The sequence below is a fragment of the Lepidochelys kempii genome, chromosome 9 (assembly GCF_965140285.1).
Source record: "Lepidochelys kempii isolate rLepKem1 chromosome 9, rLepKem1.hap1, whole genome shotgun sequence".
NCBI lineage: Eukaryota > Metazoa > Chordata > Testudines > Cheloniidae > Lepidochelys > Lepidochelys kempii.
The window spans coordinates 6519121-6543603 of NC_136388.1; the positions used below are offsets into that span (position 1 = coordinate 6519121).

General features: G+C 47.4%; 1 protein-coding gene and 4 non-coding genes across 6 annotated transcripts; all 5 read right to left on the reverse strand.

The window, feature by feature from the left end:
* Positions 1–7654: 7654 nt before the first annotated feature.
* NCL (nucleolin) lies at positions 7655–18936 on the reverse strand. 2 transcript variants are annotated; one of them, XM_073359135.2, is made up of 15 exons: positions 18802–18936; positions 17601–17711; positions 16680–16917; positions 15688–15828; positions 14877–15056; positions 14523–14609; positions 14068–14203; positions 12501–12637; positions 11760–11886; positions 11421–11554; positions 10629–10755; positions 10297–10448; positions 9474–9600; positions 8364–8602; positions 7655–8117 (listed from the first exon to the last, which is right to left on the reverse strand). In XM_073359135.2, exons 1-15 carry the CDS (start codon positions 18817–18819, stop codon positions 8041–8043), a joined length of 2031 nt encoding a protein of 676 aa, XP_073215236.1. In that variant the 5' UTR covers positions 18820–18936; the 3' UTR covers positions 7655–8040. The 2 variants fall into 2 exon arrangements, with proteins under 2 accessions (XP_073215236.1, XP_073215237.1); XM_073359136.2 differs by lacking the exon at positions 15688–15828 and having other exon boundaries at positions 18802–18890.
* LOC140917805 (small nucleolar RNA SNORA75) lies at positions 9157–9294 on the reverse strand. The gene has a single exon (XR_012160997.1). It is a non-coding gene; the product is annotated as a small nucleolar RNA SNORA75 (small nucleolar RNA).
* LOC140917812 (small nucleolar RNA SNORD20) lies at positions 10058–10126 on the reverse strand. The gene has a single exon (XR_012161003.1). It is a non-coding gene; the product is annotated as a small nucleolar RNA SNORD20 (small nucleolar RNA).
* On the reverse strand, positions 14281–14348 carry LOC140917811 (small nucleolar RNA SNORD82). The gene has a single exon (XR_012161002.1). It is a non-coding gene; the product is annotated as a small nucleolar RNA SNORD82 (small nucleolar RNA).
* On the reverse strand, positions 14689–14768 carry LOC140917813 (small nucleolar RNA SNORD20). The gene has a single exon (XR_012161004.1). It is a non-coding gene; the product is annotated as a small nucleolar RNA SNORD20 (small nucleolar RNA).
* Positions 18937–24483: the final 5547 nt, after the last annotated feature.

A 24483-nucleotide genomic window follows, 5' to 3' on the forward strand; every position in this document is an offset into this window, starting at 1 on the left:
TGGGCCGGGGTGGGGTGCAGGCTCTGGGGTGGAGCTGAGGGGTTTTGGGTGCAGGAAGGGGCTCTGGGTTGGGGGGGGGGGGCTCAGGGCTGGGGCAGGGGATTGGGGCACAGGCTTACCGCAGGCGGCACCTGGTCAGCGGCACAGTGGGGGTCCTAAGGCAGGCAGGCTTCCTGCCTCTCCTGGCACTGTGGACCACGCTGCACCTGGAAGTGGCCAGCAGCAGGTCCAGTTTCCGGCCAGTGCAGAGCTGGTGCTCGGGGCAGGGTGTGGAGCCCCGTGACCCCCTCACCTAGGAGCCGGATCTGCTGCTGGCTGCTTCCGGGGCACAGCGCGGTCTCAGAACTGGTAGGAACTAGCCTGCCTTAGCCAGGCGGCACCGTCGGCGGTGCTGACTGGAGCTGCCGCGACCCAGTGCCTTACGTGTACTGGGATGCGACCTGCAGTTTGAAAACCACTGCTCTAGGGCACCTGCTGGCAGAATCTGATTGCAGGAGCTGGGCCTTAGTCGCCTGTGATCTGCCACTCCAAGTCATGCGAGAGCCAAGCCAGAGGAGGTAGGATCTTTTCTAAGGAGTGATTGTTTGGTGAAACACGGCAACAGCTGCTCCGTAACAGCTGCAAAACCTGCAGCCCTAGCTCCACTGCTACAATGATCAATTATCCCCCCGCCTACACACACACACCCCTGTCACGATCCCTGTACCGATCGCAGTATGCGGTGTACCTCGCCCAGTGCACTAACTGCCCCAGTAACAACTTTGTGGGCGACACTCGCTACGCTCTCGAATGAGCTCACATAGGACATCGATAAAATGCCAACAGACAAACACGTTGCTATCACAAAACAGCCATGCCAGATGTGACTGCTCACGCCTCGGCCTCCAGGGACACCCGTACCACACCGTTAGAAGAGGAGCCTGGGAATTTACATTCATAATGCTGCTAAACACCACAGATCGTGGCCTCAGTGAATACACTAGATTTAGGGCTCATTACAATAACGGTTTATCCATGAATCCCCCTATTGTCCTATTCACTGCCCTCTCTATACCTTGAATGGTCTCTTGCAACACGTTAACGTCTTGCGTTACACCATTGCATTTAGCCGTGGCACTCTGGGTGCCTTTCCCAGACCTGAACACGAGCTCTGTGTAAGCTCAAAAGCTTGTCTGTCTCACCAGCAGAAATTGGGCCAATAAAAGCTCTTGTCTCCCTAATATCCTAGGCCCAACATGGCTATGCTACCCATTCGCTGCACTCAGGTAATCAGGAACATTTTATTAAGGAGCACTATTAATCAGTGTCTATATTGCAGTGGATTCAGTTCCCTGATGCACTCTGGGTTCCAGGGCAGCTCAGACCCCACCATTATGTGGGACGTTTAGCCAGGTGCAGCTGCTCTGTGGCTCAAGCCTGGCAGTGCCAGCCTGGTTTTAGCACATCACGCCTTAAAGCAGCTTCCTGCCTGCCTGTGACCGCTCTGCGGCTGGGTGTCCTTGGAAGGCAGGGACGGGGCAGGTGGTTAGAATGCAGTAGCCCCACCCCTGCGCTGGACTTTAGCCACTTACGTCATAGTGAGTCTAGGGCTGCGGTGGCATCTCTGGGACTGGCTGTCTCTTGCTGCGCTAGCTCAGATGCGTTATGGGCTTGCTGCAGAAACTAGTGGGTGAGGTTCTCTGGCCTGTTTCGCAGGAGGCCAGACTGGAGGCGCAGAATGGGCCCTTCTGTTGCTAAAAATCTATGAACCAAAACCTCGGTCTTGTGAGTACCAGTCGCTTCACGAGGAACAACCTAGTCCCGCCCCAAACTGGCACAGGTGTGTGTATCGTTAGTTCAATTACAGGAGTCCATTACAGGTGAGATCTGGTCCCCATTGTGCCGAGCGCGGCACACACAGTGAGGGCAAGTCCCCAGCCGAAAGTTAGCCCCGTTTTACTAATGAGCTGAGGCCCAGAGATGCCACTGGGTGTATAAACCAACATACTTGGCCATAACAGCGGTGGTCACCTCATCTCGCATTGTCTTAAGGGCCAAGGCTGTTAATTCACTAGGTCACAATCACGCAGCCAGTCTACGGTGGCCCAGTCCTTAACCACACCCCTGATTTCATCCTGGAGACATCATCGAGGAGGCATTGGCTCCCACGCAATCCCACACTTCACCCCTCAGTATGGCTGCTGGTTTAGAACTCTCCTGGCTGCCAGGCCCACCCTGGGATTCAGGTTTAAACACACTAGAACTACCTTCTTGTGGACAGAGCCATGCCTGTTTGCGAGAGGATCGTTAAATACTATGAACCTGGCGCTTCGTTGCCTTGGGGCTCCTTGGTGCCATTCCAGTCGTGTCAAGGGACCAGCTTCAGCTACTGGGAAATAGCCCCTCTCTTACCCCTTTGTATTAGGTAGGCCCGGGCTACACTTAAAAATTCGCTCGCCCTCGCTCAGCCGCCGAGGGCTGTGAAAAATTCATCGTCCTGAGCGCTGTAGTTGAGTCGACCCAGCTCCCGGTGCAGCCATGGCTACGTTGATGGAAGAATTCTGCCGTGCAGCTAGATCCCGCCTCTCGGAGAGATGTGGTAATTACATTGGCGAAACCGGCCCCTTCCAGCGATGTAGGAAGCGGTTATATCGTGGGGCTATCACAGCGGCAGCATAGAGACACCGTAGTCTGTCAATTCTTAGGTACAGCATGCTTTCAAACCCCATTCTGCCAAGCCTCCACCCTAGCCCCAGTGCCCAGGCACAGCCGATTGCTTGGAGCAGCGTTTTAAACTCAGCCCCCTTAACTTAGTTTCTGGACAAACACAGCAGAGGCCAGTATCCCGAGCTGGTTCCTTCATGCCATCTGCTCTGACGATGTCCAGGGTTTCCCTTCTCTTGTGATTCTGTTTCTCGGTTCGTAGTGTTTGGTGGGTTTTTTAAAGCATCAGCTCCCAGAGTTCGATAGGTACCCGAGATTTTCAGCTTTCATTTAATCAAAATAGTAAGCGTCCGGGTTGCCTAGAAAAGCTGGAAAATATAGCCCCTTAAAGGCTCAAACACCAGAAGGCAAAGAAAGGGGGTGGATCACTCAGTGATTGCCTGGTCTATACATTCCCTCCGAAGCATCTGGCATTGGCCAGTGTCCGAAGAGCTAGATGGACCCTTGGTCTGACCCAGTAGGGCCGCTCTTATGTTCTTAAGCACCATCTAAAATTAATTTTTTTAATCTCCTGATTTTAAGACAATCTGCTGATTTGAAGAGACATTGACATGACTTCTGAGCATTTGGGGTTGGTAATCCTGGTATCGTTTTAATGGGATTTCGGAGAAGAAGGAAACAAGTGCTCCTACCTTGCTCCGACACAGCTCTCCCAGGCTCTCTACCTGCAGCCTCCCACCCCTCAAAGCTCAGCAACAGACTCCGGTTGAGTTATAAGAACCTGTAATCATCTCACATGCACCAAAAATCCCCTAAACAGCTTTTTCCAGGCCTTGCTAAAAGCAAATGCTGCCCTCTAGAGCTCTTACAGAGAATAGCAGCAGAGCCTTTTCAACCATTTGCTGGTATTGCTTCTAAGCAGCCACACATCTTCTAAAATGGCTGATGCCCAAATTAAACCATATTCACCAAATCCTCCTAGCAGGCCTGGGGAGTACCGGTTAAATGACTTTAAAATATTTTATTGCTGTCATGGCTCCTGTGCTTTCTAGTCTCTGCTTTCCTTCGCAGCTGAGGAACATTTACAACCTGGCTGCTTTAATTTTGTGAACTGTTCTGTGCAGTGGTGAGGTAGAAGACTGGAAAATAAGTCAGCACTTCCTAATGCCCCGGTGGGCTTTGGAAAGGAACTAATCTCTTTGTGGCAGGCTTTGCTTTTTGCTGTGTTTGCACGGCCCCCCCGTCCAGTGAGCCTAATTTTAATTGGGACCTATGGGTACCACAAGCAACAAAGGGAAGGAGAGGGAGCTTCCATGTCACCTTCTGCAGCTCCTCTTGTATAAGGTCGAAGGTCCCATAACGCTTATTACTCGTGATCATGGCAGTAACTAGTCAGAATAAATGCAGGATAACTCCTAGTCCGTGCCCCCTCTCTCTCCCAGAGGCATTGCCTCGAAAGGGGGTACAACCAAAAAAAGATGTAGCAGCTTTAAGCAGAGGAGCAGCAGGTAACGAATGATCTGCCCTGTTCCTCTAGTATCTTTCAAGGGCAGTACTTTTAGCAGCGAGAGCCGGGCCTGGAGGTACTTCAGAGTGTTCTAGGGAATGGTTTTCTGAAAGGTGGACACATACTTTTGCCAAAGTTGCCATGGTCCTGCACGAACCTTCACACCTGAGATGCAGTGTGAGTGAAGAGACATGTTCGCTCCCTTCGAATCTGCCAGAAAATGATATAACCGTACAACAGTTCCCCCTGTGCCCCTAAGGACATGCACAGCACTCCAGCTTGTGTCTAGAAGAGACTCTCCTTGAGCACGTAAAATCATATCAAGCCACGGTGTAAAACCCCCACATCATACACTCAGAGTGGCACTACGGTTGTAGTCTGGGAATTTCTCATGCGCTTTGGTTTTAGAGCTTAGTTACTAGGGAAGTTTCTACCACCACTGTCCCTTTGCAGGCTGCAGAAGTATACCAGCCCCTGCCTTGACCATGGTTGTACAGATCTATGTGTTACCGTCACTCATCTCATAAAGGAGAAGAGATGTATTCCTGGCCTGGACAACTGCAAGGCTGAAGAGACAGGCTGTCATCTGTTCCACATTCCAAGATGCACCCTTTGTGCAGGAGGCACAGACGTTAACGTTTAGGCACAAGTGTTCAGAACGTCCCTTTGCTCCAACAGCTTGGCTTGTGCACAACCCCCTAACCCCTCTAAGCTGCCTAACCTTGGGAGGGTAAGATCTCCTAGAGAAGGTCTACACTAGAAACTCTTATGGGTGCAGCTGTAGCGTGTCTGGTGAAGTGGTCTCCCATCAACTACACCTCCCCGAGAGGCAGGAGCAAAGTTGGCACTAGCAGGGTCTAGGTCGGGGCAGGTCAATGTAACATCACTCGGGGGTGGATTTTTCATATCCCTGAGCAACATAGTTATACCAATGTGTAGCGTAGACCTGCCCCTAGAAATGTGCTGCCCTTTTATATGGCTGGCCTGCAAGCTCCTGGATCACCACAGCATAGCAAGTTCTCACCTGTTACTCCAAGGTCTTTGTGCCATACACACTCAGCCGAAGACAGGAAGAACCTCCAAACTGCTTGCAAGACCCGTACTTCACCCTACACCACATCGCCCTCATTCAGAGCAACAGCCAAAGATGCAATTGTAGTGGGAATTGCTGCTCTGAGGCTTTAGAAAGGAAGCATTCTGGGGTACTTACAGGTGTAGCAAGGAACCCATTCTAGGCCAGCACACTGACAATTTCACACATCAAGAAAGCCTTTACCTAGTTTAGTTGAATATTTTTACAACAGCATGTTATACCATTCATTTTAATACTTAAACAGCCTCCTCTATTAAACAGCAGTTAAGACATCAACACTGTAGTTCATGGGGATTTTGCTCCTGGCTCCTCCTCTAAGTCTTCCATCTGGAGTAGTGACAAAGGACCTGCTTCTCATCAGGGTGTGTCTGTGCCTCAGTTTCCCCCTTGTAAACAATTAACACTAGCATGCCTAGGAATAAGTGCACTAACTGCCACACAGATACTAGTGATGAGCCTCACAAAGAGCTTTCCAGTAAACAGAACATCTAGGCATTGCAAGCTGTCCCAGAATAACCATGCCTTGCTGCAGGTTTCAGAGGCGCTGTACTGCACAGAATTGGAGGTCCCCAATCAAACACATAGAAGCCACTTTTTAAAACCTTGGCTTGTGCAGAATACAGCAGATCATCATACAATTTGTGATATGTGGTGTTCTACCCAACTTATAGGGCACAGAATCTATGCTACAACGACAGCCTCCATTGTTCTCTTAAAATACACGTGTAACATCTAGTTATCGTTTGTGGGAGAGTTAAGTACGGGTACTTGCACGCCTTTCAAGACAAAAGTGTGGAAATACATCAAATTTTTTTTTTTTTTTTAAATCAGCACTGTGCCAAGTAATCTGACATTACTGAGGCAAATGCTAGTTTTTTAGCAGAGAAAATCCACACAGACTAAGTGATATCCCAGCTTACATGGGAAACACAGGTGTAATTACAGTTGACAGGAGGAAAATCAGATTCCAACACTCATGTGCTCACACCACTGAAATATGATGCCTTTTGGTGCTCACATAGAAATTTGTGTCAGACTTCCTGTTACGTTGGGCAAAATGCTTACGCACTAGGCCTCCAGCCCTAGATGGAGATTTCCTTCTCCCAGCCTGTCTTTATCGATGCAGATGTTAAACACTTCGGAATAGGTATACTTTTACTCCATCCTGTGCCTAATACAATGGGGCCTCTGCACACGTCATTTCACCAGTCTAGTGTCAGCTCTATCAGCTTGGCATTCAAAGGAATGTAAAAGATGACTTGTTATGCACAGCATAAGAGAAGGTAAGAGATCCATGACAGATGTTCCAATAAGCTTCTACGGCAAGAATTAGATTTACTGACAGAAGTGGCAGGCTCACACTTTTTAGAGTTTTGTTACATTAGAGAATATCGTCTTTCAGGAAACCTCTAAAATTCTCCACGACTTGTCTGTTTTGATATATTCCATTAGACAGCTTAAATTACTACAGGACAGCTAAACTTGGAACAGTCTGATTTGTGTAACTGATGTGCTCTGTCTAGCTAGCCAAGTTTTATTTAGTGAAATGTTTAGTTTAATCTCCATGACTTCAGTGATAGGAGCAGGGAGAGGTTTCCTCTCTTCCTTTCCTCCACATTTCCCTCCAGGGAAGAAGTCCTAATTCCCAGCCCCACATGCTCCATTCCCCATATACATCAGGAAGCAATGAATCAGATATGCATTTAAGACATCATCAGTTGTTAGAGCTAAAGCAATGGAGCTGGTTAAATGTTTTGGGAAGACAAAGTTCTAACAGTGTATATTTAGGTTTTATTCCCAACCAAGAAGGCTAGAAACTTTCATTTATGAGTTTAGATTCTGTAACTCTGAACATAACAGATGGGGCACAGAGCTACAGCAAGTGAGCTGGGCGTTTAACACCACCCTTAGGAATGCAGGGTGCTTTTTTTTTTTTTTAAATGCTTTGCCCAAGCCATAATATTGTATTTCCCTCCACCTGCTTTCACAGGCAGCAGTTTTTAAATCTCAGACTTGTCCATCCTACCGTCACAGTGATCCTATATACTGAGCTGCTACACGCCTTTCAAATGGCAACTTGCAATATTGGAGGCTTGCGAGCACAGGAATGGGATTTGGAACAGCCATTCTACGGTGAGTTAGAGTGTGCACTCTTTGAGCAACAAGAGGTGGCAAGCAGAGATCTTAGACAAACTAGTACCGCTACATATAAACAGGTTCAAAGGTTCATCCAGAGTAGAGCCCTGCATGGGACTATTTTTTAATCCTGCTCTCACCCACTCCTGTTATGACAAAAGCAGGTCCTGCAAGATCCCAGTTCCACAGCAGGGCTCTAGTCTACAGCTTGCTTGCTTTCCTGTCCGAGATTGCTAACTCATCAGTACTTGAAGAAGAATGGCAGGAAGACATGCACCAGTTCAGGCCCTTTAATCTGTCTGAGACAGGGTGCCGAAGCACAAAAAATGATAAAACGGTCTGCATTTTTACAGCAAAAAACCTACGGAAATTTATAGGGAAAAAAATATTTTTGTACATGGGGTAAAACGTTATAAATTCAAGACAACTCACAGACAGGGGGAAACTCCCACATCTAGCACTCATTTCTTTAAAAAGTTCACTTGAATAGCCGGGCAGTCAAGCTGCCACTCTTTGAAATGATAGTTACTTTTCCCAAGTGGCTCACAGTACTGCTTTGCATCTTGGAATGTCCTCAGAAGGCTCCGTGTCAAAACAAGGTGACAGAATAAAAACCCCAGAGTCCTTTCAGATAGCAGGAGAAGGAAGGAAAAGGGAACGCTTAGTCATCAAATTTTATCTTCTTCCCTTGTGGCTTGTGTTCTCCTCCTCTGCCTCCCCGGAAGCCACCTCCTCTACCTGGAAGAAATTGGAGAGATTAGGAACCAAGCTGCATTTAGCCTGACTCAGAAGTTAGTATTCCCCCTCAGTATGTGCTTGGAAGATGACAGTACATGGAAGGGAATGCACATGTTAGTATTCCAATGTGCCACCTCAGAGAATCTGAAAGCATGCGCCTAGCCTGGGATTAGTCAGTCTTCGATTTATCTAAAATGTTGCCTGAAGTCAATAACATGCTAAGTTTTGGTTATATTTTCTTCGTACCTCCAAATCCTCTGCCGCCACCCCGTCCACCGAATCCACCTCTGCCACCCCGTCCTCCTCTTCCTCCGCGTCCGCCAAATCCACCGCCAAATCCACTGCCAAATCCACCGCCACGCTGACCATCACCCTTGGGCTTGGCATAGTCAAGGGTCACTTTGTTTCCATCAATCTCTCCATCCTCCATAGCTTCTTTAGCTGCTTTGGCATCTTCTGGGCAGCTGAAGTCCACAAACCCAAATCTATGCAAGGTAGTGAAGAGACAAGAGTTCACCTTCCACTGAAGTGAGCCACGCAACACAGCTCCACCCTTCACTAGAATACCATGCATACTGAAGAGCTACACTAATGTATGCATTTAAAAAAAACCACGCAGGTTTGTCTGTGCGCAGTTCCACTGTATTTGGCTTCCCACCATCCTATATTTAGTCTTTGCATTATCCGTGTAACCTGCTCCTTGCAGCAAGAATGCTCAGTTAAAGGAGGCAAGTTCCATACTGAACCCTAGACTATGCTGCTTCTTCACAACGCTTTCAGTCCAAATTAGTGGGCGTCTGATGTTGGACCAGCGATCAAAGCTGTGACCTTTAAATATCCCAAAGGAGGCTCGATTTAATAAACTGGTATGAGCTACTGGGCGGGGAGGGAGCACCTTATCATGAAGGATCTGTTTGCACTATTAATATTGGCCCACTGGTAGTCAGAGCAGAAGATCTACACCACCATTTTTCCATGACCATCCTGTCAGGAGTGCTACAGGACTATGCACAGCTTGTAACACAAGCACACACATTCACAGTGTCCCACAGCCTTGACTAATCACCCATCTAAAGCCAGAAGGTGAATATGCCAGCACTGAGCACTTAATTTTCTTCTCGTGCGAATCCATAGGCTGCCACTGATTTTACGGCAGGAAGGAGCTCATTGAGAAGGGAGGATGTTACACCTTTACTGTTCACAGGATATTCAAGATTGCAAGCCTGTTTCCTCTTAGCAACTAGTTGACAACGTTATTAATACCAATCCAAGGTCAGTTAGGATTTCAATCGATTAATCTAGACCTCTTCCAATAGGAAGTGAATTATACCATCTCCAGATTAGAATTTAACATACCCTTTGGATGAGCCAGTATCTCGGTCCATGACTATTCTGGCATTGACAGAGCCCTCAAACGAATCCCTCAATGTCTCCTCTGTGGTGTCCTCAGAAAGGCCTTTGACAAACAGCGTTTTGGTTTGTTCTAAACAAAGAGAATCCATTTTCAGATCAACCACTTTTGTAAAGTTTCTGCCTTAAGATAGATATGTGAGCCAGGTTCCCAGCCACCATACATCAAGCCCTTTTACATTAGAAAAAAGAGAAGTTAGCCAATTGAACACTGTTGACTAACTGAGATGTCAGATAAAAGCCATTATCTACATCAACATAAGGTTGCTTTTCTGGGCCACAACTGCAAAAATAGAAAGGCCAAAAACATTTAAGTGACTGACACAGAAACAGCTAAAGTGTTTTTCTTTTGAGATTTTAAAAGAGGGGAAAAAAAATTAGCAACTTATGCCAAGAAATTCCCCCACCCTCGTTTCTGACCTGGGGGAAAAACAAAAACTGTCCTGTTAGACTTGAAGCATTTACAACAGAAATGCTCACAAAAAACAAGTTTAGTCATGAAGGTATAATCATAACTAAAATTAACACAGCTTGATCAGTACCAGACTATCCAGAGGAATTTTCAGATTATTTCATCAGTATCTCAGTCATCATATCCACCTCTTAAACTTAACTCTTGCTGTTGTTCCTAGCATCTGAGAAGCAGGTCTTTTTATATCATTTATCCACATCAAATGATTTTTGGGGAACAGAATTAAGTGTGCATGAATTATAGCTGCATCAAAGTCTCAAAACCACTGTAGGTCAGGATAAAGCACAGGTCACTTACGACTAAATCCTCCTCTGGAGTTACCACCACCTTTCTGTCCAGCTGGTGTGCTGAATTCCAGTCTGATTGTTCTGCCTTCAATTTCTGTGTTGTTACAGGAATTCAAAGCTTCCTTAGCATCTTCAAATGTGGAAAATTCGATGAACGCATATCTAGGTGGAGAAAAATTCTGATCAGACTGGAGACTTGTTCCCATATGGATCCTAGATAGCATGGAACCAGTCATGCTGCCAATATTCAAATCTTTACTACGGGGCTGGATCACTTAGGTTTTGTTAGTTTTTTTTTTTTGGGGGGTGGGGGTGGGGGGAGAGGAGTCCACTCTTACACACCCTTTAGGCTTGCCCTGGTTATTTTGTGGCATCCTGATAGCAGAGGCTTTTTCAAACAATTCTTGAAGAGATTCTTCTGTTGCATTGTATGAGAGGTTGTTCACAATTAGGGTCTTTGACTCTCCACCTATCAGGAAAAGAGAAAGACAACTTAGAACTGCACACTTACAGGCAGACTTTTCCAAACTAAACCAAGTGCTTTTAGGAGCAAGAGGGAATGGGGTATTCTTTGCTCCACTACGGTATCTGCCTCAGGGACCATGCACAAGGACGACTCCCAAGCACAAGCTAATAACCTTCATACACTTAATTGGCATCTAGTGTATTGTATGTCAGGGTAATTGGTATCTGGACTACCTAGATTGTTCAGAACTGGAGAATCTCTGTACAACTTAAATCCTTCTAGAGTTTAAGAATGGTTTAAGTGTCCTTTGTGCAAGGTGCTGGATTGACGGCCTTCAAAACAAATCCCCAAATCCAAGAATTTCACCAATGTACAACACTCTCTCTCTAGGTCAAGGTCTAGAGAATGAAGGTACTTGTTTCACAAGGTCAAGCCTGACGGGGCAGGCTGACTCAAGTCTGAGACATCTTACCCACTAATATGCAAATTAGAACTATATAAAATGGCACGAAGTGCATGGGATTGAAAGTAGAAAGAAAAGAGGGAGAAGAAATACACAAGATTCCCTCCGTGTTACCCAAAGGATTCCTGTGAACTGCTATAATTTGCTTGTGATAGCAGCACAGCCTATCATGTACCTTTAGCACATAATAGTGCTGCATAAATACCTTTCTGTGTCTCTACATGGCTCTTCTCTCCTGTGTAGTCTAAGATGATGGAACGACCCTCGATTTCAGTGCCCTGCTTCTCCTCTAGTGCCTTGTCTGCCTCAGCTTCTGTTTTAAACTCTACATAGGCAATCCTAGAATGGTGAAGACAGCAGATGAACAAGCTGTTTCTTTGGGGAGTGTTGAACATGCACAAAAAGCTAAAACCCAAATAATGCTTTTAGGACAAGTACTTAATTTCAATATTCTAAATAGCCATTGAAGACAGCAAAAAGACATCAGTCTATGTTAAACAGGCAACGCATGCCTGGGAAAAATTAAACTATCACAAGTACATACCCTTTACTGCTCCCATCCTTGCCAGTCACTAGCCTGATTTCTAGCGCATCTTCAAATACTTCTCTCAATTCATCCTGAGTTATACGGTAAGGCAGATTCTTAACAAAAAGTGTTCTGGCATCTCTTTCTACAAAAAGACAAAAATAAAAATAAAAAATTAAGGTTCTCTGGTACACTGTACCACAGTGAACAAAATGCCAGCACCAGGAAAGCCAAAAGTAATTCAATTATGTCACCAAAATACAAGTAAAGTTGATTATTTTGTATTTGTGCCAGGAACAATTGTAATCTTACACATTAAGGGCTCTACATCCAAAAGCAGAAATATCTTTACCACATACTGGTTTGCTGGTAATATGAACATTCCCCAAAACACAATCCAGATCATCTTGAATTCCGTCTCCATATCCGAGACGGACTTCTTTGAAAATCTCAACCCATATAACAAGGCTTTGATAAGGAAGTGGTAAACTAATACAACCAAAACTTTTAATGTTAGGTAAGTTTAATGATTTCTGATTAACTACTAAGTGCTTATATCAGAGGTGCAATTTCTTTCTTGAACAGTATGAAGATACAACAAAATTATGGTTTTAAAACCATTAACCATTTCTGCAGGTATTACCCACAATCACCAAACTGAACAGGCCAGTAGAAGACACTTAGTCACTGGCTTACTCAACATGACAAGATGTGTTACCCAGAAAACTAGCAGATAAAGAACGAAGATAGTTTTCATACCTTTCTTTGTTTCTTTAATGATTTCTTTACTCCTTGCTTTCTCCAGTTTGATTTCCAAACCCATGAATTTCTTCCCATTAAATTCAAGGGATTTATCCAGATCCTCAGCTGATGAGAAATCTACATATCCAAACCGCCTGAAAGGAGAAAGACTTTAATACACAGAACTTTGGAGTTAGTGTCAGAACACATTGTGGAAGTATAGTCAATAAGGCTATGTCTACACTGCATTGTAAACCATAGTCTGTGCAACCCAGGCTTATGGACTTGGTGTTTCCAAACCCACGCTTGAACATCCACACTGCACTGTAACCCTGAGCTCACAATTGCTGGACTCAGGTGTCACAGCCATGCTAATGCACCCACCCTGCACTGCACAGACCTCCTGACTTGGGCCTGCGGCTTGAGCTGCATCCACATTGTAAAATGACAAGGGCTTGGACCAGAATCACAGTGGCGGCCCACCCTAGGATCGAAGTCCTGCTTGCTTGCTGATACAAGTCAGACCGATGTGTGTGTGGATGGAAAGGGGACTTGTGCTCAAAGCTGAATCAGGACCGGACTTAGGTTATGCCTACGCCACGCACCTTTTAGTGACACAGCTGTGCCGCTAAAAGGCACGCAAGGTGGCCGCTTTTTGTCGGCAGGAGAGAGCTCTCCCGATGCCAAAAAAACCCTCCTCTCACCTCCAACGAGCGGCGGTAGCTGTTCGCACCAGTACTTTTGGTTGGCAAAACTTTTGTCATGGGGGGTGGGGGTGTTTCCACACCACTGAATGACAAAAAAGTGTTGCCAATGAAAGTCCAGTGTAGACAAAGCCTTAGAGTGCAGTGTACACCTACCCTAAGAGCTGCCTTCAAAAAGAGTTAAATGATTGAAGCAGCTTTACAGTGGAAGCCATCAAAACAAACATTACACAACTAACATAGTCAGAAGAGCTGTGACCCTCGACAAGGAACCTATCATGTTGATTGCTTTACTAAGACAACAAGTTTTCAGATTGGAACTCAAATTTAGAGATCCAAATGCATCAAGACCATTTACATCTCAGTTACAAGATGGGCTGGTGTAGTTCTTTAAAACAGTCCTGATTCAAATCAGGACAGATTTCCTGTGCCTCCCCAGAAAAGTCACCTAACCTCTTTGAACATCTGCCAAATGGACACACTTACCCAAGTCACAGAACTAGTAAGAATTAGTTGTTCAGTACTAAATATTTTCAGAAAAATGAAACCAAACTGCCAAGACACTCAAAAAATAGCTCTTTAGAAAAGTATAATAGCGTAGACTCAGCTACCCAAACAAGGGCTATACATAAATTGCATAAAATGAAGACTGCAGCCTTCCTCTTTAGTATGGGCATGCTGCTTGAAGCATCTACCGGTCCTGAGAGGAAATGCTCCACCTTGTTCATAATAGCATACGGCTGAACTTGGTTTAACAGTTCCACATACTATTCAATGATCACTTAAACATTTTGTTTGTCCCAGTTATGCCTCCTAACTGTGCCAGTAGTTTACAGCTTGGTATAAAGAGAGTGGCAGCAGAATTATAGTGAAGAGCTTACTTGGAACCACCAATTCTGACTTCCAGAACTGGAAGGTCTTTTTTGCCAAAGAACTCCTTGATGGCAGTCTTCAGTTCCTCATAGTCCTTGCTGGCGTTCAAGTTTCCCATAAACAGGGAGAAAGCTGAAGCAGTTTCTTTAAGAATAAGTGAAGTTCAATTAGGCAAATTAAAGGATGATCAAATTGGAGGCATCTTACTCTAAAGGACTACGGCACATCAGTTTATATCAAAGTCACATCAGACTTCAGTATTAAGTCCCTAGTATTCATCATTTGTGCTGGCAGCACCATATAAAAGCCAAAGATTCAAACCCCTTAGTACAAGTTCCCCAGCTAGTACCTTCCCACATTAAATGAAAAAATTTTGAACATTTTCTCTGGAGCACTGCAGTAAGGGGAGCCTTGACTTTAGCTGCACTTAGAACACATTAAAGGATGCATCACACTAACATACCTTCAGTTTTCTTTTTCTTGGCTTCTGGGACACTTTTTTGCTTGGGCATTTCCTTCTTTCGTTTTCCGGGAATTTCCTTCACAGACTCTGTGGTATGGGAAGATACATTAGAAGGATCTTAGAATAATAAGTAAGGCATCCAGTGACACCCCCACCCTCCGTCACACTGGATCAGTACTTGACTATCTTGAGAAACTTTCATTGTGATTTTCATCACATCATTTCAGAGTTTGTTCATCAGTTCCAGCTTTGGAAGACAGGGTTGGACATACTTCTTGCCTACTGCTGCTGAAGATGAGTTCTGTGTATTACTACGCAGCAGGGATTTACACAAACATAGAACAGTCAGCTCACCTTCCTCATCGTCGTCGTCCTCATCCTCGTCGTCGTCCTCATCCTCATCTTCGTCATCATCCTCATCCTCATCTTCGTCATCATCCTCAGAGTCTGCCTTTGCTTTCATTGGAACAGCTTTCACTGGAGCAGCTTTCTTTCCTTTTGCTGGGGTTATGTCCATTGCCTCAACTTCAGAGTCTGAAACATCAAAGCAAACTATCTTTCATGGGTTCAATTCAATTTCAATTGTTCAATTCCTGTGGAACTGAGGAAGGAATCTCCACCCTCATTTCCCCTCTGGTAAAACGGGCCATGCGTCTCACTCTTTCGTCTTGTCCATTTCAGTTTGCAAACTCTTTGGGGCAGGGACTCATTTGTTTTACAGTGCTTAACACAATTTGATCCTGGACCTGACTGAGGTCTCTTAGCCTATGTCTACACTGCAATGAAACACCTGTGGCTGGCCTGAGTCAGCTGACACAAGCCAGCTGCGGACGTTTTATTGGCATGTAGACATATCCTAAAGTGCTACCCATATCCTAAAGTGCTACCCATTAGTAGCATCCAGTAGGTAGTAACATGCGCCACAGAAAGCGGCAATAGGAAAAACTTGTTAAACTCAAATACACTCCTTAGTTTTATTTGTAGGCGTCAGTGGCCTTATAAAATCAGGTCTGCCATATGTGAAATAGGCTAGCAAACCAGTTTCAATAATACAAAGAGCTAAGTACATTATTAGTGCCATGTCAGCCTCTGTGGGTTCAAGCCAACTAAAAATGATCAAAACTATATAACCTAAGCCTTCCCATAACCAGCGTAGCCTACACACCATCATCTTCCTCGTCGTCGTCATCCTCATCGTCGTCATCATTGTCAGATTCTTGTTTTGCAGGTACTGCCACAGGTTTTGCCAGTACGGGCTTTTTGACTGCAGGTGTTACAGGCATTGCTACTTCCTCCTCAGATTCATCTGTAACAAGAGTTTATCACTCACTAGTATGCATGCTATAAACAGCATTTATACCAGGGGAGGACAAACTACGGCCTGAGGGCCAGATTCGGGCCGTCAGGCCGTACTTTCAATCCAGCCCACAAGATTCAATCCCAGAAGCTGGGGTGGGGTGGTGTGTGTGTGTGTTCCGTGCACTGCCCTTGCCTGAAGGCACCACTCCATGCAGTTCTCATTGGCTGGGAATGGGAAACTGCAGCCAACGGGAGCTTTGGGGGTGGTACCAGCCCACAAACTATTGCTGGCCACTTCGGGGAGTGGCACGGGGCCAGGGCAGGCAGGGAGCCTGCCTTAGCCCCACCGCCACTCGAGATAAGTGGTGCCAGGCCCCGCACCCCAACCCCCATGCCCTGGGCCCCCTTCTACACACTGCACCCCCCCACACACTCCAACCCCCTTCCCCCGCCCTACATTCATGGCCCTGCTTACAATTTCCCCACCCAGATGTGGCCCTTGGGCCAAAAAGTTTGCCCATCTCTGATTTATACTGTTAATTCAGGTTTGCTCAAGAAATGTACTCTCTGAAATGCTGGTAAAGAAAGCTGTGATAAACAATTAATCATTGGCTTGAACCATGCACGAGAGGGAGCCCATACAAACTTCCTCCAAACAGCTCTGCTACTTTAACTTAGTACGGTCCTCTCTACCCCCCACCTTTGCTACACAAACCCTGTGTCTCATTTGACTAAGAGCCGCCAGTTGTGCTGAACTGCACACTGGTTTGTGATATGGACAAATAGGAGCTATTTAGGTTGAGGTAATTTTGTTCAACGATGGCAAAGCATTTAACAGAAAAGTGAATTTTGACTTGCCAGAGTCATCTTCATCCTCCTCGCTGTTGTCGTCGTCCTCCTCCTCCTCCTCCATGTCTTTTTTCTTCGCATTTTTTCCATTTTTAGCTCCTTTGGCTGGAGTGGCAACTACCTTCTTGGCTGGAGTGGCAACTACCTTCTTGGCTGGAGTGGCAACTACCTTCTTGGCTGGAGTGGCAGCCTTTTTGCCAGGTGTAACTGCTGCTTTTGGTGTTACCACTTTCTTCTGAGGAACAACCTTAGAGAAACAGACAAGTCAAACGAGTGTACACAACTCCAAAATTAGATTAAATTAAACCCACCACAACCATTCATCCAACTAGCCCCTCTGCTGGAGTGCCTAGAAAGACTGCAGGACCAGACTGTAAAGCCACGTTGGCAGCTCACGGGGAACCAAAGGACTGTCCCTCATTTACATATACAATATAAGCCTCCCTGCTACATAACTTATGTTACCTCTACGCTTGTTTTTTGCCCCTCTCTGCCTCCACAACTAGAACATCTGGAGGTGGTGGGGTTACCAAGTATAAAAAGAAACCAACATTAAGAACCCTTGGTAAGAGCAGAGTACGAATAGACAGAACTTTTTGACAGAACTATGGCAGTATTCTCCACTATCTTTATGGGGGAGAAATAGAAAAGAGAATACAATTAGTATAGTATTCAAGAAGCCAGCCTTTCCCCACCAGGCTCAAAATTTTACAAAGCCAAATTTGAAAGCTTTAAGTTATTTAGCTACACTCAAAATATCCACTTGCTAATGCTAATTCATTGTCTCATCACTTATGGTATTTTCTCATCACTTATTGTATTTATTTCCCTATTTCATTCACTGAAGGCTTTTGGGTTGGGTTTTCCCAACGAATAATTTATTCCCAAAGTAACATGGAGCACAATAGAATCCAGATGTAAAATGATCACCTCTTCCTCACTGCTGTCCTCTTCCTCCGAGGAGTCCTCCTCCTCACTATCTTCTACCTCCTTTGGGGGAGGAGGAGCCACTTTTTTCTGTTTGGCTTGATTCTTCGGATTCTGAAAGAAGAAACGTGAAACAGGAGCACACGTTAAAGTTCACCCATTCCATCTTCCAATTTACAAACCTATCGACAAAAGATTATAAAATACACCAAAGCCATAAAACATTTAAGCCGAGTGCCATTTTAGCAAAATTGTTTCCATATTGTGCGTGCTCGCAGAAGTATCACTACGGCAGGCCGCCACTACTTCCTATCAAATTTAGAAATCCGCAGCGACCAACACGTTTTTCAGATCCGCTAAAATGCCTGCTCGTGAACCCGAAACACAAGGGGAGCGAGGCGGGATCTTTTATGGGACCAACTTCCGTCGACAGGAGAAAAAAACTTTCCGCTTCCCGAACCGTTTGTAACGTTAATTCACCTGCAGACCTTTCCTAAAGCAGAGCGATGGGACGCTGGGGGGCCCCCAGCCCGCCCGCCCCCAGCCACGCTGCTCGACAAGCCCGCACGTGCCCTGGAGGAGCCGGCAGCGCCGCGGCCAGGCCGAGCCCCCTCCCTACCCGCCCGCCCGAGCCGCGGGCGGGACCGACAAAGGGCCCTGAACCATGTGGGACCCAGGCAGGGCCGCGCCGCGCGCTTGCGGCTCCGCAGAGACCACGTGGCCGCCGCCCCCACGCGGCGCACGCAGCCTGAGGCCTTCCCATCCGGCAGCGCGCGCCTCCGGCCCCGCCCCCCCCTTCCTCGCGCGCGCGCGCGCTCGCGCCCCGACCCTCTAGCTTCCGTCGCGAGCCCCGAGGGGGGGAGCCTAGAACCCCCCCCCCCCCGCGCGCGCACACAGAACGGCCGGAAAGAGGCCTAGAAACCGCCCCGAGTCCTGCGGCCCGTGGCGGAGCCGGCCACCGGCCTCGGGGGCTGGGAGAGGCCGCGCGAAACCGGCTGGCTTCGGGGTCGGGATTAGAAACCCGCTCCCCTCCGGGAGCCCGGGGTGGGGGTGGGGGTGGGGGGGACGAGAAACCGACCCCCGGCACCGCCACCCGACGGGGGCCTGGCCGCCGCCGCTCGCCCCTCTCACGGATGGGGCCTGGAAGGCTCCGCCTCGGGCCCGCCGCTCCCCGGGCTGGGCGGCCCCCCTCCGCGGGCCTCACCTTGGCGATCTTCACCATGATGGCGGTGCGGGGCGGCTGGGTCCGTGTGCGACAGGCAGCGCCGCGAGCAGCGACTCGACTCGACTGCGCCCGGGACTGAAGCGAGAGAGTGAGAGCGCCGCCCCTCCCCCCCCCAACCTCCAGCTTATGCTTTGTCCCGCCCCCCTTCGCCCCGCCGGACCAACCCCTGCGGGCGGCGCGGCTAGCTCCGCCCGCCCGCCCGAATGCCGCCCAATCGCCGGGCTGCGGGCGCGGAAGGCCCACCAACCCGCGCGGGGCTGCCGCTGACCAATCGGAGCGCGCGTTACAGCGAGAGGTCGTGCCCGCTGGGGAGAAGGGGCAATGTAACCAATAGGCGGCTGCGCTCCGGTGGGGTTCGGGGGGGGGGGGCGCTGGTGAAGGAGCAGCGCAGCGCAGCACGTGGCTCCGGGAAAACCACGTGCGCCTGGGACCTCAGGGGGAGCGGGGATCAGCGGGGTCGTTACCTTCCCCCGCGGCTTGGGTGGGGGTCGGGAGCCGGGGCCAGCCTGGGGCCGGTGATCAGCCTAGCCCTGGGGGTCTGGCAATGGGACCACCCAGCCCTGGGGGTAGTCGTGGGATAGATGGAATTATGCCAGGGGGACTTGGGCTGGTGATGGGTTGGAGAGGGTGGTTTCTTCCCTGATCTACGATCTCTTTTATCCTGCTGCCCGTCACCATGGCGTCTGAGTTCCTTACACGTAAAGTCAATAGCAAGGACCCTCGCAGACGTCCTAGCGCCTCAGGCGTGGATCCCTTTTCAGGGTCAAGTCTTTACTTTGGATAAGGTTTTTTTCCCTTTCTTTTGGTTTGTGAGGGTTTAAGAATACCCTCTTTTCACTTCTCTTTTCTGGTCTCTCATCATCGTTCTCTCTTTTCCTTCCATCTCTACCCATCTTGTGCCTCTGTACTCTGTTTCTGCCTCATTCCACTTGCTCTTCTGTGGGGTGGGTCAGCAGTGCTAGTGAAGGTGTGGTTGTGGCACAGATAGGCCTACCTGTGCTAGTTTTAATCTAGCTCGGGGGTAACAATAGAGTTGCTGGAGTGGCAGGGGTTAGCAACCAGAATGCATACCCCGGCACCTTCGTTAGGGGAGCCCGTGGTGAAGCCTGCCTGTTCCACCATGTCTGCATTACAATCTGCGTCTACTCTTACTACAATCACACCTTCACTTGCAATGTAGACATACCTGTGAAGCACAGGCCAGAGTGTGGGTTCTGCTCACTTCCAATGGCAAGTGAGAGCCCTGAGTTTAGACGGCACAAAATGTAAGAGCCATGGAAATATCATGCAGATGACAGATTCCATTAGATACAGTAAATGATCTTTGCTGTTGTTGGACCCTGTTTTGTACAAACCATCCAAAATGTCACATCCCGACTTGTACGAATCCAGCACATTTTAGCTGACAACTCTACCATTATCAATCATGTTTATTATAATAGTGTCTAGAGACCAATCAAGGTCCCAACCCCACTATATTAGGCACTGTTCAAACACAGTAGGAGGCAATCCCTGCCTCAAAGAGCTTACATTATAAAATGTCACACCCATCTCAAACTGTAGACACACTTAAAACTCCTGCTGTATCACTCACTAGCTCCTATAACTTCATTTTCTGTGAAAGAGTGACATCACAACCCCCTTGGACGTATTAGTCACTGACTGTAATCGGCGTCTGTGACATTATTCCCCTCCCACTCTGTACTGGAAGGCTGCAATGTAACAACTTTAAGCAAACCAACCTGTAAGTAGAGAGTGTGATAGAGAAGGGAAGGCTCTTTGCATCTACTTACCATGCTAGTCAGTTAAATCAGCAAGGGGCTGGAGTTTAAACCGCTCTCACTGGGGTTTATCCAGGATGGGGCATCAGAGCCTCTATTTTTAATTTAAAAATCATGAAAACAGGTTTTTTGACCAAAAAAAAAATAAAGCATGAGTTGCTCTTCATGAACCATGAGTCGCATGAGCTGACAAACGCAGAAAAGTTTTGCAGATCAAGTTAATGTCATCATAGTTAACACTCGCTTAAGATGAATGGGTTGCCACTATTATTTTATTCTTTCTGGGGACTTACAGGCTGGGGGAAAAGGGCAAAACTGTAATTCAACGTAGGTTTGTCTTTACTAGGAAACTAGATTGTATTTAACCACGTTTTTTAACTATTATGTTAAGGGGCATGATGCTGGCGGGGTCTGACTCATCAGTGCAGACAAGAACAGGCCTTGGTCAGCATCATGTTAGCAAGTAGAGGGTAAACTCAGATGCCAGTAGACTTTACCCACAACCAGTGGTGGCAGGTTTGTGTAATTTTTGGTGGCGCCCAGAATGGGTCCAAGTCCTCCCCCACCCCCACACCTGTCTTATAAGCTGATATATATATATTTTAAAATAATGTAAAAATTGACTGGAAACAGTAAGCGTTAACAGTTTCCCTATATTTCCCAATATCACTATCCTAAGAAAAACTTATTTAACTAAGAATATCAACTTTATTAATACTCTTTCGAATACGGAAACAACCCAGCACTCTTGGATCAATAACCCACAAAAGCAAAAAGCTCTGTCTAATGTGCTATTGGACTCCAACCACTTTAATCTTGATAGCCAAGATTGATGATTTTTTAGATTTGCCGCATCTTTCTTTTGTATAACTTCAGGCCGTCACTTGATGAATTATCCTTTTGTTCTTTTTCTCTGGGTAACTTTATTAAAAATGTATCCATTGTTGATTATTATTACACAAAATTAATGGGGTGGGGCCGAGGGGTTTGGAGTGTGGGAGGAGGCTCAGGGTATGGCAGAGGGTTGGGGTGTGGGGTAGCACCGGGGATGAGGGGTTCACGGTGCAGGAGGAGGCTCAGGGTTGGGGTCTGGGGGGTGAGGGCTGTGGCTGGGGGTGCGGGCTCTGGGGTGGGGTTGGCCCAGGGATGAGGAGTTCAAACTTTGGGGTGCAGCAGGCAGGCTGCCCTGGGGCTGGGGCCAGAAAGAAAGACTCCCCCCAGCCCTCTCCGCACCAACAGCAGCGAGCTCCAGGGGAGGGGCCTCCCTCTCCCCCTGGCACAACACTCACCCAAGCCCCAGGCTGCTGCTCTGGAGGTCCAGACAGGATAAGCCCCCTCAGAGTTGCCTGCCAGAGGGCGGGGGGGGGGTGGAGGGTGCCATGCCGCTGGGCCTCTTCCCCTCATCCCTCTGCAGGTGCAGCAGTCAGCCTGCCGCTGGCACCGTTCCCTTAGTTGGCAGCGGCCAGCCAGGGAGTGCAGCACGGAGCTGCAGGGGGCAGCCACCTGCTGCCCAGGGCACAGGTGAGGCAGGGACACTCGGGGGAGGCGTGCGGGGCCGGCATGCGGAGCCAGGGGAGAGACCCAGCCCAGAACATTGGTGGAGCCAGGCCCCTGGGGCCCTGAATTTGCTGGAGCCTGGGCACCATGGGCCCATACAACTTGCCGCCCCTGCCCACAGCTAACTAACTGACACAATGCTGAATATCATTTGCCCTTGTCTATACTGACTAATCACTATCAATCAACTAGATCAGTGATATTCACACTGAGGCTCGCAAACTACAAGTGGCTTTTTAATATGTCTGGTGCGGCTCTGTGTGATTTAATTATTAGCCAGTCTAAGTTATTACCAATTAGGATGCTTTTACTATGTTATTAACCAATTGTAGTTGATAATATAATAATATTTGGTCAGCCATTTTGCTATGAGAATAATATATAAATTATATACACATAAAATAGTAAATGAAAAAATTCACAGAACTGTGGCTCTTTTGGGTAATGTTGATTGCTCCTTTGGCTCCTGAACCCCTGAGGTCTGAGTATCGTTGAGCTAGATAGCTGCAGAAGTGGAGAAAGGCATACCAGGATTTGCATACGGCAGTTTCATGTGTCTGAATTAGCTCACTATCCGGTCCATACTCACTGATTTCACCCTATAACCTTGGGCAAACTGGGTTTCATATGGCAACACTACCAGGTGTTTGGCTCCATGGTACAGAGGGAATTCCTTTGGATAGCTTGTGCTTCTGCGCATAGGCCCATCTACACTACAAAAACACATTTTTGGAGCTGGTTGCAAAGTTGGAAATTTTAGCATCGTCTGTTAACACAGTTTGGTCCCATCTCACTGCAAGGCTGGACAGTGTTTTAACCGTATTGGCCACGACCAAGATGTAACCAGATCCTACAACACAGTAGATTTCCATGAGGAGTTTGGGCCTTTCTCTGTGTCTCTTATGGTTGCCAACCCTCCAGGATTGGCCTGGAGTTTCCTGGAATCAGCATCCATCTCCCGGTGACTATTGAAAACAATCCAGGAAATTTTAATTAATAGGATATTTTAAGAAAATGACATTATGACATGTTGGGGGGGGGGGGGGAAATATCTCCCGGAATAGCTTCAGTCAGAGTTGGCAACCCTAGTGTCTCTCTATCTTAAAACCTTCTATTGTTATTCCAAAAAGAAAAGGAGGACTTGTGGCACCTTAGAGACTAACCAATTTATTAGAGCATGAGCTTTCGTGAGCTACAGCTCACTTCATCGGATGCATACCGTGGAAACTGCAGCAGACTTTATATACACACAGAGAATATGAAACAATACCTCCTCCCAGCCCACTGTCCTGCTGGTAATAGCTTATCTAAAGTGATCATCAGGTTGGGCCATTTCCAGCACAAATCCAGGTTTTCTCACCCTCCACCCCCCCCCACAAATTCACTTGTCCTTACCCATAACTATTTCACATTTGGGGACAATGTATACCTTCAGATCAGCGGCACTGCTATGGGTACCCGCATGGCCCCACAGTTTGCCAACATTTTTATGGCTGATTTAGAACAACGCTTCCTCAGCTCTCGTCCCTAAAAGCCCCTACTCTACTTGCGCTATATTGATGACATCTTCATCATCTGGACCCATGGAAAAGAAGCCCTTGAGGAATTCCACCATGATTTCAACAATTTCCATCCCACCACCAACCTCAGCCTGGTCCAGTCCACACAAGAGATCCACTTCCTGGACACTACAGTGCTAATAAGCGGTGGTCACATAAACACCACCCTATACCGGAAACCTACTGACCGCTATTCCTACCTGCATGCCTCCAGCTTTCACCCTGACCACACCACACGATCCATCGTCTACAGCCAAGCTCTGCGATACAACCGCATTTGCTCCAACCCCTCAGACAGAGACAAACACCTACAAGATCTCTGTCAAGCGGAAGTAAAGAAACAGATTGATAGAGCCAGAAGAGTTCCCAGAAGTTACCTACTACAGGACAGGCCTAACAAAGAAAATAACAGAACGCCACTAGCCATCACCTTCAGCCCCCAACTAAAACCCCTCCAACGCATTATTAAGGATCTACAACCTATCCTAAAGGATGACCCATCACTCTCACAAATCTTGGGAGACAGGCCAGTCCTTGCCTACAGACAGCCCCGTAACCTGAAGCAAATACTCACCAACAACCACATACCACACAACAGAACCACTAACCCAGGAACTTATCCTTGCAACAAAGCCCGTTGCCAATTGTGCCCACATATCTATTCAGGGGACACCATCACAGGGCCTAATAACATCAGCCACACTATCAGAGGCTCGTTCACCTGCACATCTACCAATGTGATATATGCCATCATGTGCCAGCAA